The sequence below is a fragment of the Callorhinus ursinus genome, unplaced genomic scaffold, assembly GCF_003265705.2.
Source record: "Callorhinus ursinus isolate GAN/ISIS: 27379988/994484 unplaced genomic scaffold, GSC_fseal_2.0 scaffold20, whole genome shotgun sequence".
In the NCBI taxonomy this organism is placed as follows: Eukaryota; Metazoa; Chordata; class Mammalia; order Carnivora; family Otariidae; genus Callorhinus; species Callorhinus ursinus.
In genome coordinates this window covers 17181032-17193985 of record NW_027397082.1, presented here as the reverse complement: position 1 = coordinate 17193985, position 12954 = coordinate 17181032, and the positions used below count along the sequence as shown (strand labels likewise).

Genomic DNA, 12954 nt, shown 5'->3' with positions numbered 1-12954 from the left:
GCAGGGGTGCCTGCTGGGACATCCTGCCTGGGCCTGCCCTCCCTGCCAGTTTCAGGAGCGCTCCCCATGCTTGACTCTCGCTGGACCCCAGCAGGGTTGGAGGGGAGGGTCATGCCGTCAGACCGAGGCTGAGCCCTAGCAGGATGCACAGGCCAGGGCCTCCCCGCCTTATTCTGGCTCTTCTCCCTCAGAGCCATCCTGCCCCTGCCAGGCCTCCTCCCACCATCAGCTCTCTGTCCATACTTCACCTGCCTCCCAGGTACTGCTTCAAATCTCAGGAGGGCTGGTAAGGGATCCTGAGGCCCTGTGGGCAGAGCTCTGGGTGGTGGGTAGAAATTACAAGAAGACAGGTGGTTGCTAAAAGAACCCCTTTGTTACCATCAGAGCTGCCCAGCCTGTCCCAGAAAGTGGTCATAATCTCCCCATCCGTGGGAGTGTGTAAGCTGAGGCTGAAAAGTCATGGGTCAAGAATGCTAAAGGGGAGAGCCCTGTCCAAGGACAGGCTAGATGACCCCTACGATTAAGGGAGAGACCCCCCCCCCAGCCTCCTGTCAGCTTTGCAATGCTTGTGGTCCTAGGACCGTGGAAGTACTGAGTGTCATGCTGGCCTCCCTGAGCTGTGCTTGTCCTGGGCAGGAATGAAGGGAAAGGACCAGTGTTTATTATTCAGATCCTACCATGTGCCAAACACCACTCCACATTCTTCCTCCAAAGTTACCCTCCTTTATTCTCACCATAATTCTGAAAAGTGGGTCCTTTTAAGATCTATTTTACAGATAGACACACGGAGGTTTGGAGGGATCTGGTGAGGTCTTACAGCTCTAGTTCTTGAACCCCTATCTGCCTGACCCAAAGCTTTGCTCTTTCCTTGACATTTGTACCTCCCGCTATTCTGCACTGGCTTTTCCCACTGGAAGCCTCTCCCCACCCACCAACACAGACCTGGTCTCTACTCCTTCAAAACCTGTCTGCATTCGGGGCCTAGATGAAGTCCCACTCCCAGAGGAGCCCCCCAGCCTCCTCCAGCCTCCTGGGCCTACAGGGCTCCCGAATAATGAACACAGCCTGGGTCTCAGAAGTGGGAATGGATGGGAAGAAGGGAAATCATTAAAGCAGTGTTGCAGGGATCAAGATCAAAACGAATTCTTAGATGAGTGGGACTTACATCTTCTTGGCCCTCAATTCCCTCCTCGACAAGGTGGCTCCAGTTCCTCATGTCGCCCTCCCCTTCTGTACAGGGGAGGGGGGTAAGCACTCGGGTTCAGGAATCTACAAACACATTAGCCGCCGTGTACCTAGTGCCTGTTCTGGCCCATGAGCTTTACTTGCTTCACCTGTTTCCTGATTACAACAACCCCATCAGGTAGGTGCCCTCATCCCCATTGTACAGATAAGGAAACGGAGGCACAGAAAAGGAAGCAACTGGCCTGAGGGACACTGTAAGAGGTAGAGCCAGCATTTGTTCCAGTTCTCTCTCACTCTGGAGTCTGAGCTGTTTCTACTCTAGGCAGCTTCCCCCCACCACCCCTCCACCCTCATTCCTAGCTCAGGCCAAAGCCTCTTAGCACTCGGGAGCCCCCTCCCCGGGGGTAGGGTTTTGAGAAAATGGGAAGATATCAGCTTCTTTTCTAAATGCCCAAGCTCTGGGGAGGTCTGATTTCCCCCTGAGACTTGGATGTGAAGGAGGCATTCAGGTGGTCTCCAAGGAGACCTCCAAGGGAGGGTGGTATGGTCTGAATGTGTCCCCCCAAATTCATGTGCCAAATCTTAACTCCCCAGGGGGATGATATGAGGGGGTGGGGCCTTTGGGAGGTGCTTAAATCAGGAGGGCAGAGCCTCATGAATGGGATCAGTGCCTGGAAAAGAGGCTCCAGGGAGTTCCCCTGCCCCTTCTACCTGTGGAGACACAGCGACAAGGCCCTGGCTTTGAATAAGGAAGAGGGCCTCCATCAGAACGTGACCATGCCAGGGCCATGATTTTGGACTTCCAGCCTCCAGAACTGGGAGAAGTAAAGTTCTGTTGTTTCTAAGCAGCTCAGTTTATGGTATTTTGTTGGAGCAGCTCACATGGCTAAGACAGGAAGACTTTTGTGCTTGGGACTAAATAAATGGACAATCCACTTGACAAGTGTTGAGTGGCCTCCATGGTGACCACATGCTCTGGCTTCTCCCAAGGAGACCTAACTTCTGGCATTTTGTCTCCTTTCCTGTCACTGCAGTTGTGTTACATCAGGTGAGGTTGCGGGCCATGTCCTCATGGCCCACTCGCAGCCTCATTTGGGAGATGGACCCAAATCAGAGGATTCCTGCTTTGTGAGATAGCCAGACGCCCTCCCACTCCCTGAGTCTTGAGCATAGGGGAACAGAGATCATAAAAATTCACGGTGAGGGTGGCTGTAGGACCTGAGAGGAGACAGTGAAGCAGGGATGAAGTGGCTGGGGTGGGGCTGGGCAGGTGGGAACTTGTCCACCCCAACCAGTTCTGAACCTTTCTAATACTGCTGTGTCCCAGCTGGGGGATTGATGTCCCCTTCCAGCTCCAAATTTCCTGCCTCAATGGGCAGGTGAATGCCTGGGCATGTGGGTCTGTCCCAGGGGCCTACCACTCAGCACCGGCAGGCTTCATTTTCCCATCTGGTTTGGGGGGGTCTGAGAGGCCGTGGGCTCAGACCCCCATTCCCGCCTCTTCACTTGGCCACAGCTCACACTCTGCTGAAGTAGGTGGCCACCTCCTTGTGTGGAGCCCGGGGCCCGCCCCCCACCCAGCCATTGCCCATCGGGGGCTCCTCCTGGCCCAGCCGCAAGGGCGGCTTGCATTTGTGCCAGCTCATGAGCAGCCTGTTCATGGTGCCTTGATCTGTGATGCCGTGCAGCTTCTCCCTCTCCTCCTCAGCCCCATCCGTGGCCACCGGGGCAGCCGAGGCAGCAGGGGCTGTGGCCAGCGCCCCGTGGGCGTGACCCAACTCCAGGTCATGGTTCATGGCCTCGAAGAACTGCTGGATGCAGACCTTGGCGAAGGCCTTGGCGTGCTCCGTGCATGTCTCATCGAAGAGCTTGCGCTCAATGTCGATATAGTGGGACCAGTACTTGCTTTTGAGGAAGGCAGCCTGTGTGAAGCAGGGCCGCACAGAGCGCACGACAAATGCCAGCAGTGTGGTCAGCAGCACGAAGGACCAGCCCAGGGCCTGCAGGGGAGAGGGGAGGGAGTTGGCTGGCACCGTCCTCCCGCCTCCCAGGCTGGTCTACACCCCCCAAAGCACGTTCTCTCAGGGCCTTTAGGGAGAAGAGTACTGACTGGGCAAATGACTTCACCTCTTGGCCTCCATTTCCTTTTCTGTCCAATGGGCATAGATAAACCATCTCACAGAAATGAGATTCTGTGTGGAAAATGCCCCACGTGTAGGCCTGGCACTCAATACACAGGAGTTAACTGGGCAGACCTTGGAATTAGGCTGTCTGGCTTTGGACCTTGTCTCCAGTCCTTACTAGTTGACTGGGAGCAAGGTATCTGACTTCTCTGTGCCTCGGTTTCCCCACCTGTAAAATGGGATTGCTGATAGTACGTATCTCATAGGGTTGTTGTGAGGACTAAATGTGGTCTCGACCAGCACAGTGCCTGGTACATAGTTAGTGCTCAATAACTGCTAGCCACTCTTATTACCTCAAGAGGCCCTCACTAACCATGCCTCTTCCTTGACCTCCTTGAGGGGCATAGTGACCCTCCTCTGAGCTTTGTTCCTCTCCTCTGGCTCCCGGTATTGTCTGCCTTTCAGGAGCCAGCACTAAACAAGCCTCCTCTGTGAGGGCTCTGAGCTGGGCCCTCAGGGGTGGCAGAGACAAACCAGACACTTGCTCAAACTCTGTGCTGAAGAGCACTAGACACTTGGGTGCTAGACCTGTTCTATAATAATTCACTGTCAGGCACGGGGCAGGAGGCTCTCCAAATCTGGGCTTCCGGATCAGCCCCCAGCCGCACAGAGAAGCCTTTGGCCAGATCAGGATGAGAGAGGTGGGTAAATGCCTATAATTGGGGTCAGCGGGTTGTGGCCGAGCAAACATGGGCTGGGAGGCTGCAGAGCATGTGCTTGGTTTGGAGGAGTAGGCATGGGGAGTAGACCCCGTGGGGCTGGGTCTCCTCATGTTTCAGGTAAAGCCGGAAATCTGATTTTTGTGTGAAAATGTCTGGTTTTCCAAAATTGCAAAATTGAATTTTGAATTCACTCTGAAGGCCAGACGAAACAGGTCTATAGGCCGGGGAGCCTGTCCTCCGGGGGCCCTTTTAGTTCATGATGCGGTGGTTTGAAGGTCAGGCAGAGGGACCACTGTCCTAGGCCCTGAGGCCTGGGACAATGGCACAAGTGCCCACAGGGAGGAAGTGGTTTGGGAGGGAAGCAGAGCTTGTACACTCAGAGAGTGACATTCATGTGGGGCGTCTGGTGGTGACATGGGCCCTACAGGAGGGCTGGCGCCAGGGAGCCAGGGGTCTGGACTTGCCAGAGTGGAGTGTTCCTCCGGCCCTGGCCCGGCAGGCCTGGCCCCTTGCCCCTCCCCTGACAGCCCCTGGTCCATCTGCTGCAAGGACCCACAGCTGCTGCTGCTTCTTCCCCGTGCTGGCGTGACTGCAGGGGTGGCCTGGGGGCTTGGACGGGGGAGGGTCCAGAGGGGCAGAAGACAAGGGAGTGGGGCTGGGGAGGACCAAGCTCTGGATTTCCCTGTCAGTGGGCCCTCCAACCCTGCCTTTAGGGCACATCCCAACAATGCATCCCCCTCACCCAAGCCTCCCTTGCAGGGGCACCAGGACCCTCGGATCCCACTCCCGGAGGAGGGAGGCACCTGCTGGGGGCATTTGCTAGGGAAATGTACCCAAATGGCCCAGCCACCCACCTGCCTCACCACTGCCCCAGCCTGGAAGAAGAAAAGGATGCAAATACACCAGGCTTCCCAGCTGGAGCTCAGGATGGAGAATGTGGGGCTGGCTGAGCTGTGGGGTCCACTCTAGGGACCTCAAGACAGGACACAGGCCTCTGGACTGAGGTAGCCATAGCACTTTTTCCAGGTGGCACGGATCCAGGGAAGACACACGGCTCTGCCTTCAGAAGTCCTGGCCTCAGTTGGGAAAATATGCCCCTGCCCCCAAAGAGCTCCATCTGAGGGGGAGCCCCAAGCCCAGTCTGGGGAGCTCCCATCTGTTGGGGACACACGGCTGGCTGTGCCCCGAGCAAGCCTCATTTCAAGAGGTGGGGGATTGGACCTTGCCAGAGGGACCCTGGGCCGCGAGGGGAGACCTGGGCCGAGGCCGGGCCGCTCCCTCACCTGGGAGACGCAGCGCAGGTAGCGCACGGCCACGTCGCGGGCCAGCAGCCAGTCACCGTCGTAGATGTCGGGGCAGGGCACCCGGGCCAGCAGGCGTGCGAGCTCGGGCCGAGACAGGCCAGGTGCCAGGCTGCCATTGCCCAGCACAGTCACGGGCACCGCAGTGCAGAAAGCACAGAGGAAGCACTTGCCATCCAGCAGTGTGACGGCCACCCAGACGACCGGCGCAATGAGGGCGCGCTGGGTCATGGAGCAGAACATGTAGCGCAGCACGGCGGGGTCCTTGGCCCGGCGGCCCGGGGGCCGCTTCCACTCTTCGGCCAGCACGGACACGTTGTTGTTCATGACCAGGCCGAGCAGGAAGAGCACGAGGGGCGGCGCGAGCAGGATGCCCGCGCTGTAGGCCGTGTTGTAGCCCGGCAGGCAGGGGCAGTTGAAATCGAAGGCGGAGTACACCTGGGCGCTGGCCAGGGCCATGATGCCGCAGATGCCGTTCATGAAGGACTCCTGGTTGGACTGCAGGAACTGGAAGATCATCCGGAACTTGTCCATGGTGCCCCCTACAGGGCCGGGTGGCCTCCTCCCACCTTGCCACCTGCCTCAGGATGGCCCCCGGGGCCCGCTCTGCCCCGCGGGCGCCCGCCGCACGGCTGAGACGGGCAGCGCTCAGGGCAGTGGCTGAGGTCGCTGTCTCTTTGAGAGCCTGCTAGTCAGTCAGGGGCTGGCTGAGAGGGCACGGGTCAGCCAATCCGGTGGGGGCCGCCAGCGTCTGCCCCTCCCCTGCCTTCCCCTCCGGGGCTCCTTTCGCCACGGCTGCCTCCGGCACTGGGGAACCACGGGGCCACACCTGATGGAGACCAGCTGTCTGTGGGTGTGGGAGGAGGGAGGGGGAGGAGGCTCGGACGCAGGCCGGGAAGACTCGGTCTCCAGCAGGGTTGGAGTGTGGGAGAATCCAGGGCTGGGGCAGGGCCTGAGCTTCTTGACCGTTTCCCCTGCGTTCCTAGAAAGAGGGGGAGCCCTCCGCCTTCTGCCCTGCCCAACGGGTCTTCCCTCCATGCTGTATGAGGGTTCATGGGGGCTCCTCCGTCAGTTCAGACGGTGACGGTGTGATAAGGTAGTCATGACGGGGATGGTGGGGATGGTGGTTATGCGGTAGTGTTGTTGATGGTGGTGGTGACCGTAGTGGTGGGGACGGCAATGCCGTGTGTGGTGCCGGTCACAGTGGGGACGGCGACGGTGGGGGTGGGGGTGGGGGTGGAGATCACGCTAATGCGGGCTGGCGTAGTGTAAAAAGCCCTGAATTTGCACTCAGAGGATTGGGATCCGCCAGAATGTCGGGTCTCCTCCTGGCTGGCCCGGGAGCTGTGCCTGTGAGCATAACGCAGGGGCTTCTACGTCCTGTCCGCTCGAGTCTCTGCGGGTGTGTCTGTGTGTTTACGGACTGTGGATGACAGATCCTCTCCTGGCTGCCCCAACTGTTTCTACTCCCCCAGATCAAAAATTAAAGGGGTGGTGCTGTGGGGGTTCATGCCTGGAGCTGTGGCCCCCAGAGTGTCTGGGGAACCAGGCCAGGGCCCCTCCATTAGCATATCAAAGTGGGGTAGAGCCTAAAGGGCTCCCTTTGATGTTGCCAGCTTTCCCAGAAAAACAGGTCAGACCCAGCGCCAACCAAATGGGGCCGGAGCAGAGCAAGAGCCTGGATAGGGAGGCTCTGTGGGGCCCTCAGATCTGTGTGTCCACGTGTGAGCTTCCTGTGACTTTGGGCCTCTGTGACTCTGCATGTGTGTGAGTGCCTGCAGGAGAGGTCTTTGTGTCCGTGCATCTCTGTATGACCGACAAGAAGGAGCACGGCCTGGGGCTTCCCCTGGGTCAGGCCCGATGCCAGCTCTCCTCCACACGCATCACCTTGTGTAACGCTCAAACAATCCTATGGGAGACGTGTATATTGTCCCCATAGTACAGAACTGGGGACTGAGGCTCAAGTGAAGTTACTAGCTAAAGGTTACGTGGCTTGTAGGTGGAGGAGTGGGATTTGAATTCAGGCTAGGAGGGAATTAGGGGACGAAGGAGGGGGCAGGGCGGTATGTTTTTGGCCTTTCTCCTCCAACAGAATCAGGTTCCCCTATTCTACTAGTTTGGATGGAAATGCGAGTGTATCACAGGTAGGATTTGGTGGGGAGGGATATTGCTCTCCTCAGTCCTCAAGCTCGAGCACCTAGGCTAGTGGCCCTTGGAGGACCCTTTTTGGGGGCTCTCCAGGGGTGCACCCATAGGTGGAGAGCAGGATGAGGGAGATCCAGCCAAGGAGGTGTCTGCTCCCAGCCATCTACTGCAGCATCAGTGTGCGTGGTAGACACTGACCTGCTGGCCGATCCTGGGACACGCCGCAAGGGTAGAGTGGTGGGGTGGGGCGTGCAGGAGCCCAGGAGCTCAGGGGGCGGGGCACTCCAGGGGCCGCCTGGAATCTCTGTTTCCTATAGTGGACGTGCCTCCCCCTGTTTGTAGCTGGTGGGCCCTTTCGTGGCATCCCAGCTGGCTACCAGCTCGAACCTCTTTTTACTCTATGCCACGCTGCATACATTCTCTGCCAATTCTAACTTCAACGTTATTTTAAAATATTTGATATAAAAGTTTGACTGGGGGGGGCACCTGGGTGGCTCAGTCAGTTAAGTGTCTGTCTTCGGCTCAGGTCATGATCCCAGGGTCCTGGGATGGCGCCCCTGCATGGAGCTTCTTGCTCAGCAGGGAGTCTGCTTCTCCCCTCCCTCTGCCCCCCCCCCCCCGCCCACTGCCCGCTCCCTCAGCACGCGCACTCTCTCCCTCCCATAAATAGACAAAATCTTTAACACCCATCCCCAAGAAACCCAGTTTGTTTGGATTCTAAACCTACCATTCTCATCACAAGAATTTGATTTACAGTTATGGCAAGTAAATGAGTGTTAGATTCTTTACATACCACTCCAACTCTTGTAAATTTTTGAAAAGATCATCATTAAAGAGGCTTGAGGTGAGGGTTGGGATAAATGGGTGAAGGAGGTCAAAACAAACTTCCAGTTAAAAAATAAGTCATGGGGATGTACTATACCGCATGGTGACTATAGTTAATGATACTATATCATATATTTGGAAGTTGCTAAGCGAGTAGATCTTAAAAGTTCTCCTCACAAGAAAAAAATGTTGTAACTCTGTGTGGTGATGGATGTTAACTAGTGACTATTTTGCAGTATATACAAATATCTAATCATTATGTTGTGGAGCTGACACCAACATAATGTTATATATTAATTATATTTCAATAAAAAAAGAGCCTTGAATAGGAACTGCCTGTGGTCATTTCATGCAAAAAAAAATCTGATGTTAAAAAGTTGTGCTCCCCAAAACCAACTCAAATTTCTCATTTTAAGAGGTCTGGGAGATTTCATTAGGATGTTTTATACCAATTCAGTATTTAATAACTTTCCTAGTACTTTGTACCACAACTTTCTTACTGTAATTATAGAAGATAAGGAAGATGTATCTTTTTTTTCCCCCACCAGGCTCTATAGAGATGTCTCCAAATCCTTGCAGTTTGCCCCAGTGTCTTGTACCAGTGTTATCAGTGTGTTGATTCACTGGGAAGGGAAGAAGGTTAGGAACTTCTGCCTCTAAAGGGGGGTGGGGCAGGGGCAGGTGCTCTCCTGGGGAGAAGGTGGAGGTGGCTTGGAGGAGGCCAGAACTGTCAGCGACCACAGAAGGGACACAAGGCTGCTTGGGGGCAACTCCTTAGCCATCACCCCTTTACTTACACTGTCCCCCTCTGGGAATACCAGCTGCCCTCATCTGCCCACCCAAATCCATCTCAAGGCTCTGCCCATTCACTCACTGTCTCACTGAACAGTCAAGAAACCATATTGCAGAGTGGTTAAGAGCAGCCTAGCCGATGACCTGGGTTCAAGTCTCAGCCCCACCACATAGCAGCCACGGACCTTGGGCAGGTAATTTCACCTCTAGGTGCCACAGTCTTCTCATCTGTGGAATGGGGAAGAATTAAAGAGCTTACTTCTCAGACTGTTGTGAGGATGCTGCAGGTAGGAGTTGAGTGCAGCGCCAGGCCCCCAGGGAGCTCTCAGGAAATGACCCTGATAACCTTGGAATGGTAATAATTATCATCTCTGCACTTGAGCTTCAGTAGTGCATTTAAAAAATCTATATTAGTTTCCCATTACTTTAGAAAATTACCCCAAGTTTATTGGCTTAAAACCACACAAGTGTATTCTCTTATAGTTCTAGGGGGGTGGTCAGGAGTCTGGAATGGGTCACAGTGGGTTAAGAATCAAGGGGTTGGCAGGCTGTGTTCCAGGGGAGAATCCATTTCCCAGCCTTCCCTGGCTTGGAGAAGATACCCAGGTCACCACCCCGTGTCCCTCCGGCCTCTGTTCTGTCGTCACTTCTCCTCTGCCTCGGACCCTCCCACTACCCTCCTCTAAGGACACTTGGGTAGTCCTGGCTAATCCAGGAGAGTCTCCACATCTCAAGATTTTTAACACAGTCACACCTGCAGAGTCCCTTTTGCAGGTAACACACTCACAGGTTCCAGAGACCACAAGGTGGACTTGGGGGCCCATTCATTACTCTTTATCTACTGCAGCAGGGGTCTTTGGTAGAGAGGCTAACTGTGCTCTGTGTCTTCTGCACCTCTGCGCTGTAGCTCCTAGAGTGTGACTGGGCATAGACACAAAACAGGACATCATGACTCTGCTCAAACTTTTGGATGCCTTGGGCGGCAGATTCACCCACAGCTACCACTGTGGGATGCACACCAGCCCCTTCGCCTTCTGCCCCCAGGAGTTGTCCTGGCACCCATGCCTAGCACCCATGCTGGCAAGGCCGCTCCAGCTTGGAGGAGTTAAGAGTGTCATGAAAAGTAGCATGCAAAGGGGGCCTCTGGGGAGTGGGTGCTGTACGTCTAGGAAAATGCCCGATTTGCGTAGGAGGGCACGAGTGTGTGGTGCTCCAGTGGGTCCTGCCCTCAACCCGCAGCTGTCGGAACACCGAGAGAGCAGGGGCAGGGAGGAGGCAGGGACCATCAGTGAGATGTGCTTGTGAAGTAACTCAAGTGCTGTCAGGTTGTGTTATCAGAGGTATGAAGTCTTTACCCAAGAAGGATATAGTGCCACTCTCTCCTGCATCAGCCCAACTGTATTGGAGGTTGTTATGTGTGGCAAAAACAAATAGTGCTCATCAAATATTCTATGTGCTTCCCTACAGTTCCCAGCCCATGCTCCAGGTAGGTTGGGGCCATGTGGTTGAGTTCTGGGATAGAACCCTCCACCTCTTACCACTGTTCCTGCTCCTTTTCTTCTGTCTCTTGGACCCTGGACACCAATGTAGCAGGTGCCTTTGGGCCCCACATACCCTTGCCGGCCCACACCAGTACATTCTGAAGGCTGCTCATAGCACACCTGAGACATTTGGCCCCAGGCAAGCTGGAGGTGCCTCAGTGAGTGTCCCAGCGAATGACAGTTGGAAATTGGTAATAAACACTCCACTTTCCTCCCTCCTGGGTTGGGATGACTCCCGCACACGGCTCCCGGATTTGCTCACAGCAGTGTCTGGCCAGCTCTCCACCTTTTGCTAGCTTTCTTCCCTTTCTATATTACCTCCCCTGTTCCTTTTTTGGTGTTTCCTGGGAGCAACTTCCCTGTAAACTACTTGCACTCACTTCCTTGTCTCAGGATCCGGAGAATACGATGTGTCTTGATGGTGGCATCCCAAGATGGGGGGAGTCTCCATCATTTGGGTCCCCAGGTAACCAGAGGAGCCTTCCTCCTCTCCTCTTGCCCTCCCTTCCCTGTTTATCTACCTCCTCAGACTTGGCCTGAGTCAGAAATATATCTTTGTTGGGTTAAGAGCCGGACATTTTGGTTTGATGTTGACTGCATTTTATTTTTACATCCCGGTCTAACCTAATGGTGGTCTGTTCTGTGCATTACATTTTAAGCAGGACATTGACAAAGAAGAACACCCAGAGTTCTAGATACTTCTAGCCTGCTATTTCTGCCCATCTCTACCCTAATCCTGGTTCTACTGGCTCTTGCCTCCTTCTGCAGTGCACCCTGGCCCCTATCAAGCTGCTCCCAGGCTGCAGACGGTGTGATCTTTTAAGAGTGGACATCTGATTACATGACCACATTCTTAATTCCCTTCAGTGGTTGAAGTAAAAAAAATCCTTAACAGGTTCTGTATGCCCATGTGAGAGCCAGCTCCCCTGCGCCATTCTGCTCCCAATATCTACTCTCTAGCTCAGTTGCCCGCTTGCAGTTCCTCAAACAGGATAAACCCCTCCCCATCTCAGAATCTTTGCATGTGCTGTGTGTCTTCCTGTATCCTTAAGATCTCAGCTTAATGGTCTGTCTGTAGAGAAGTTCCGGAACCCTTAGCTTGGCAGTTCTGTTGACAAAGGCTTTCATAGCCCCCGGGATGTACTTCCCTTTCCCAGCACTGATGACAATTTGAATTCCTTGTTTTGGAGGGGTGTGTTTATTTACGATCAGGGGCTCTCATTGGACCATAAATGTCAAAGGCCCACACCTCTTTTGTTCACTGCTGGGTTCCCAATGCTTGGCCCAGTGTGGCTGGTTTAGTAGATGCTCAGTTAATAAGTGCTGAATGAATAAATACATGAATAAGTCAATAAGGGGAAAAGGAGCCTTGGATCAAGATAACTTTGAGAGGAGGCAGGAACTCAGACACAAAGAGGAGACAGTCTTGCCACGCTGGCTCTGGCCTTGCCGCCGGGGTTAGATTCTGTGAGTAGAGCGGGGAGCACTGAGAGCAGGTTCCTCCTTTATGTGAAGGGTGCCTGGGTGGGAGGGCAGCCCATTCCAAGCTCATTACCATGGGAACAACCAATGTCACCTCTGCTCTGCTACCCCAGACCAGCTCCCATTGCTCTTCTCTAGAACTTCAGGGATACTCTCCCTATTCTACAGCCCTCTCTGCTCTTCTCCTGCAGAGCACATCAAGTAGAGACAAGGGGAGATCATTTCATTTGGCCCCAAAGAGCTGGGCAGAGCTGGGCTCTCAGCAGAGAACTCCTTTACCTTCCATGAGACCCTGGCAGTGGAAGTGTGTTAGTGTGGACATGATTCCTCTATTCTCATCGTACTTTTTGGGTCCTGGTGCCTTTCCCTAAACAGGGGTGCTTAAGATCCCTCCCATATCAGTATCCTAAAACAGGGCAGGCTCCAAACCTCCCACCTGTTCCTTATAACCCTGGGTGTGTGTGGGTGGGTGGGTCGGGGGGGACACACGACCAGGGATTTATAGGAATCCTACAGAAACCCACCCATCTGCTTCACCAGGACACCTCCCTTCGTGAGCAGTCCCCTGCCTTGGACAGTTACCAAAACCCAATGATTTTCCCTCAGTTCCTCCTATTCCTGGGTCTCTCTGAAGCTCTGGATTTATTGCTTATCCTTCCCCCATCCTGAAATTCCCTTGTCCCTGGCATTTTTCTGTGCTCTTCCTCTGTGATTTTTCCTCTTTCTCTCATTTACTGCCCCTGCTTGCTCCTCCAAAGCTCTAAAGGTCTTGCTCCTTCCCCTTCTCACTCAAGCCTCTCTCTTTCTCTTTCTGGCCCTGACCATTTCTGCAGTGTCA

General features: G+C 54.5%; 1 protein-coding gene across 1 annotated transcript; it reads right to left on the bottom strand.

Annotated features, from left to right (window-relative positions):
* Positions 1-2463: 2463 nt before the first annotated feature.
* CALHM1 (calcium homeostasis modulator 1) lies at positions 2464-5865 on the bottom strand. The gene is made up of 2 exons (XM_025881047.2): positions 5314-5865; positions 2464-3185 (listed from the first exon to the last, which is right to left on the bottom strand). The coding sequence occupies exons 1-2, from the start codon at positions 5863-5865 to the stop codon at positions 2703-2705; spliced, it is 1035 nt and encodes a 344-aa protein (XP_025736832.1). The 3' UTR covers positions 2464-2702.
* Positions 5866-12954: the final 7089 nt, after the last annotated feature.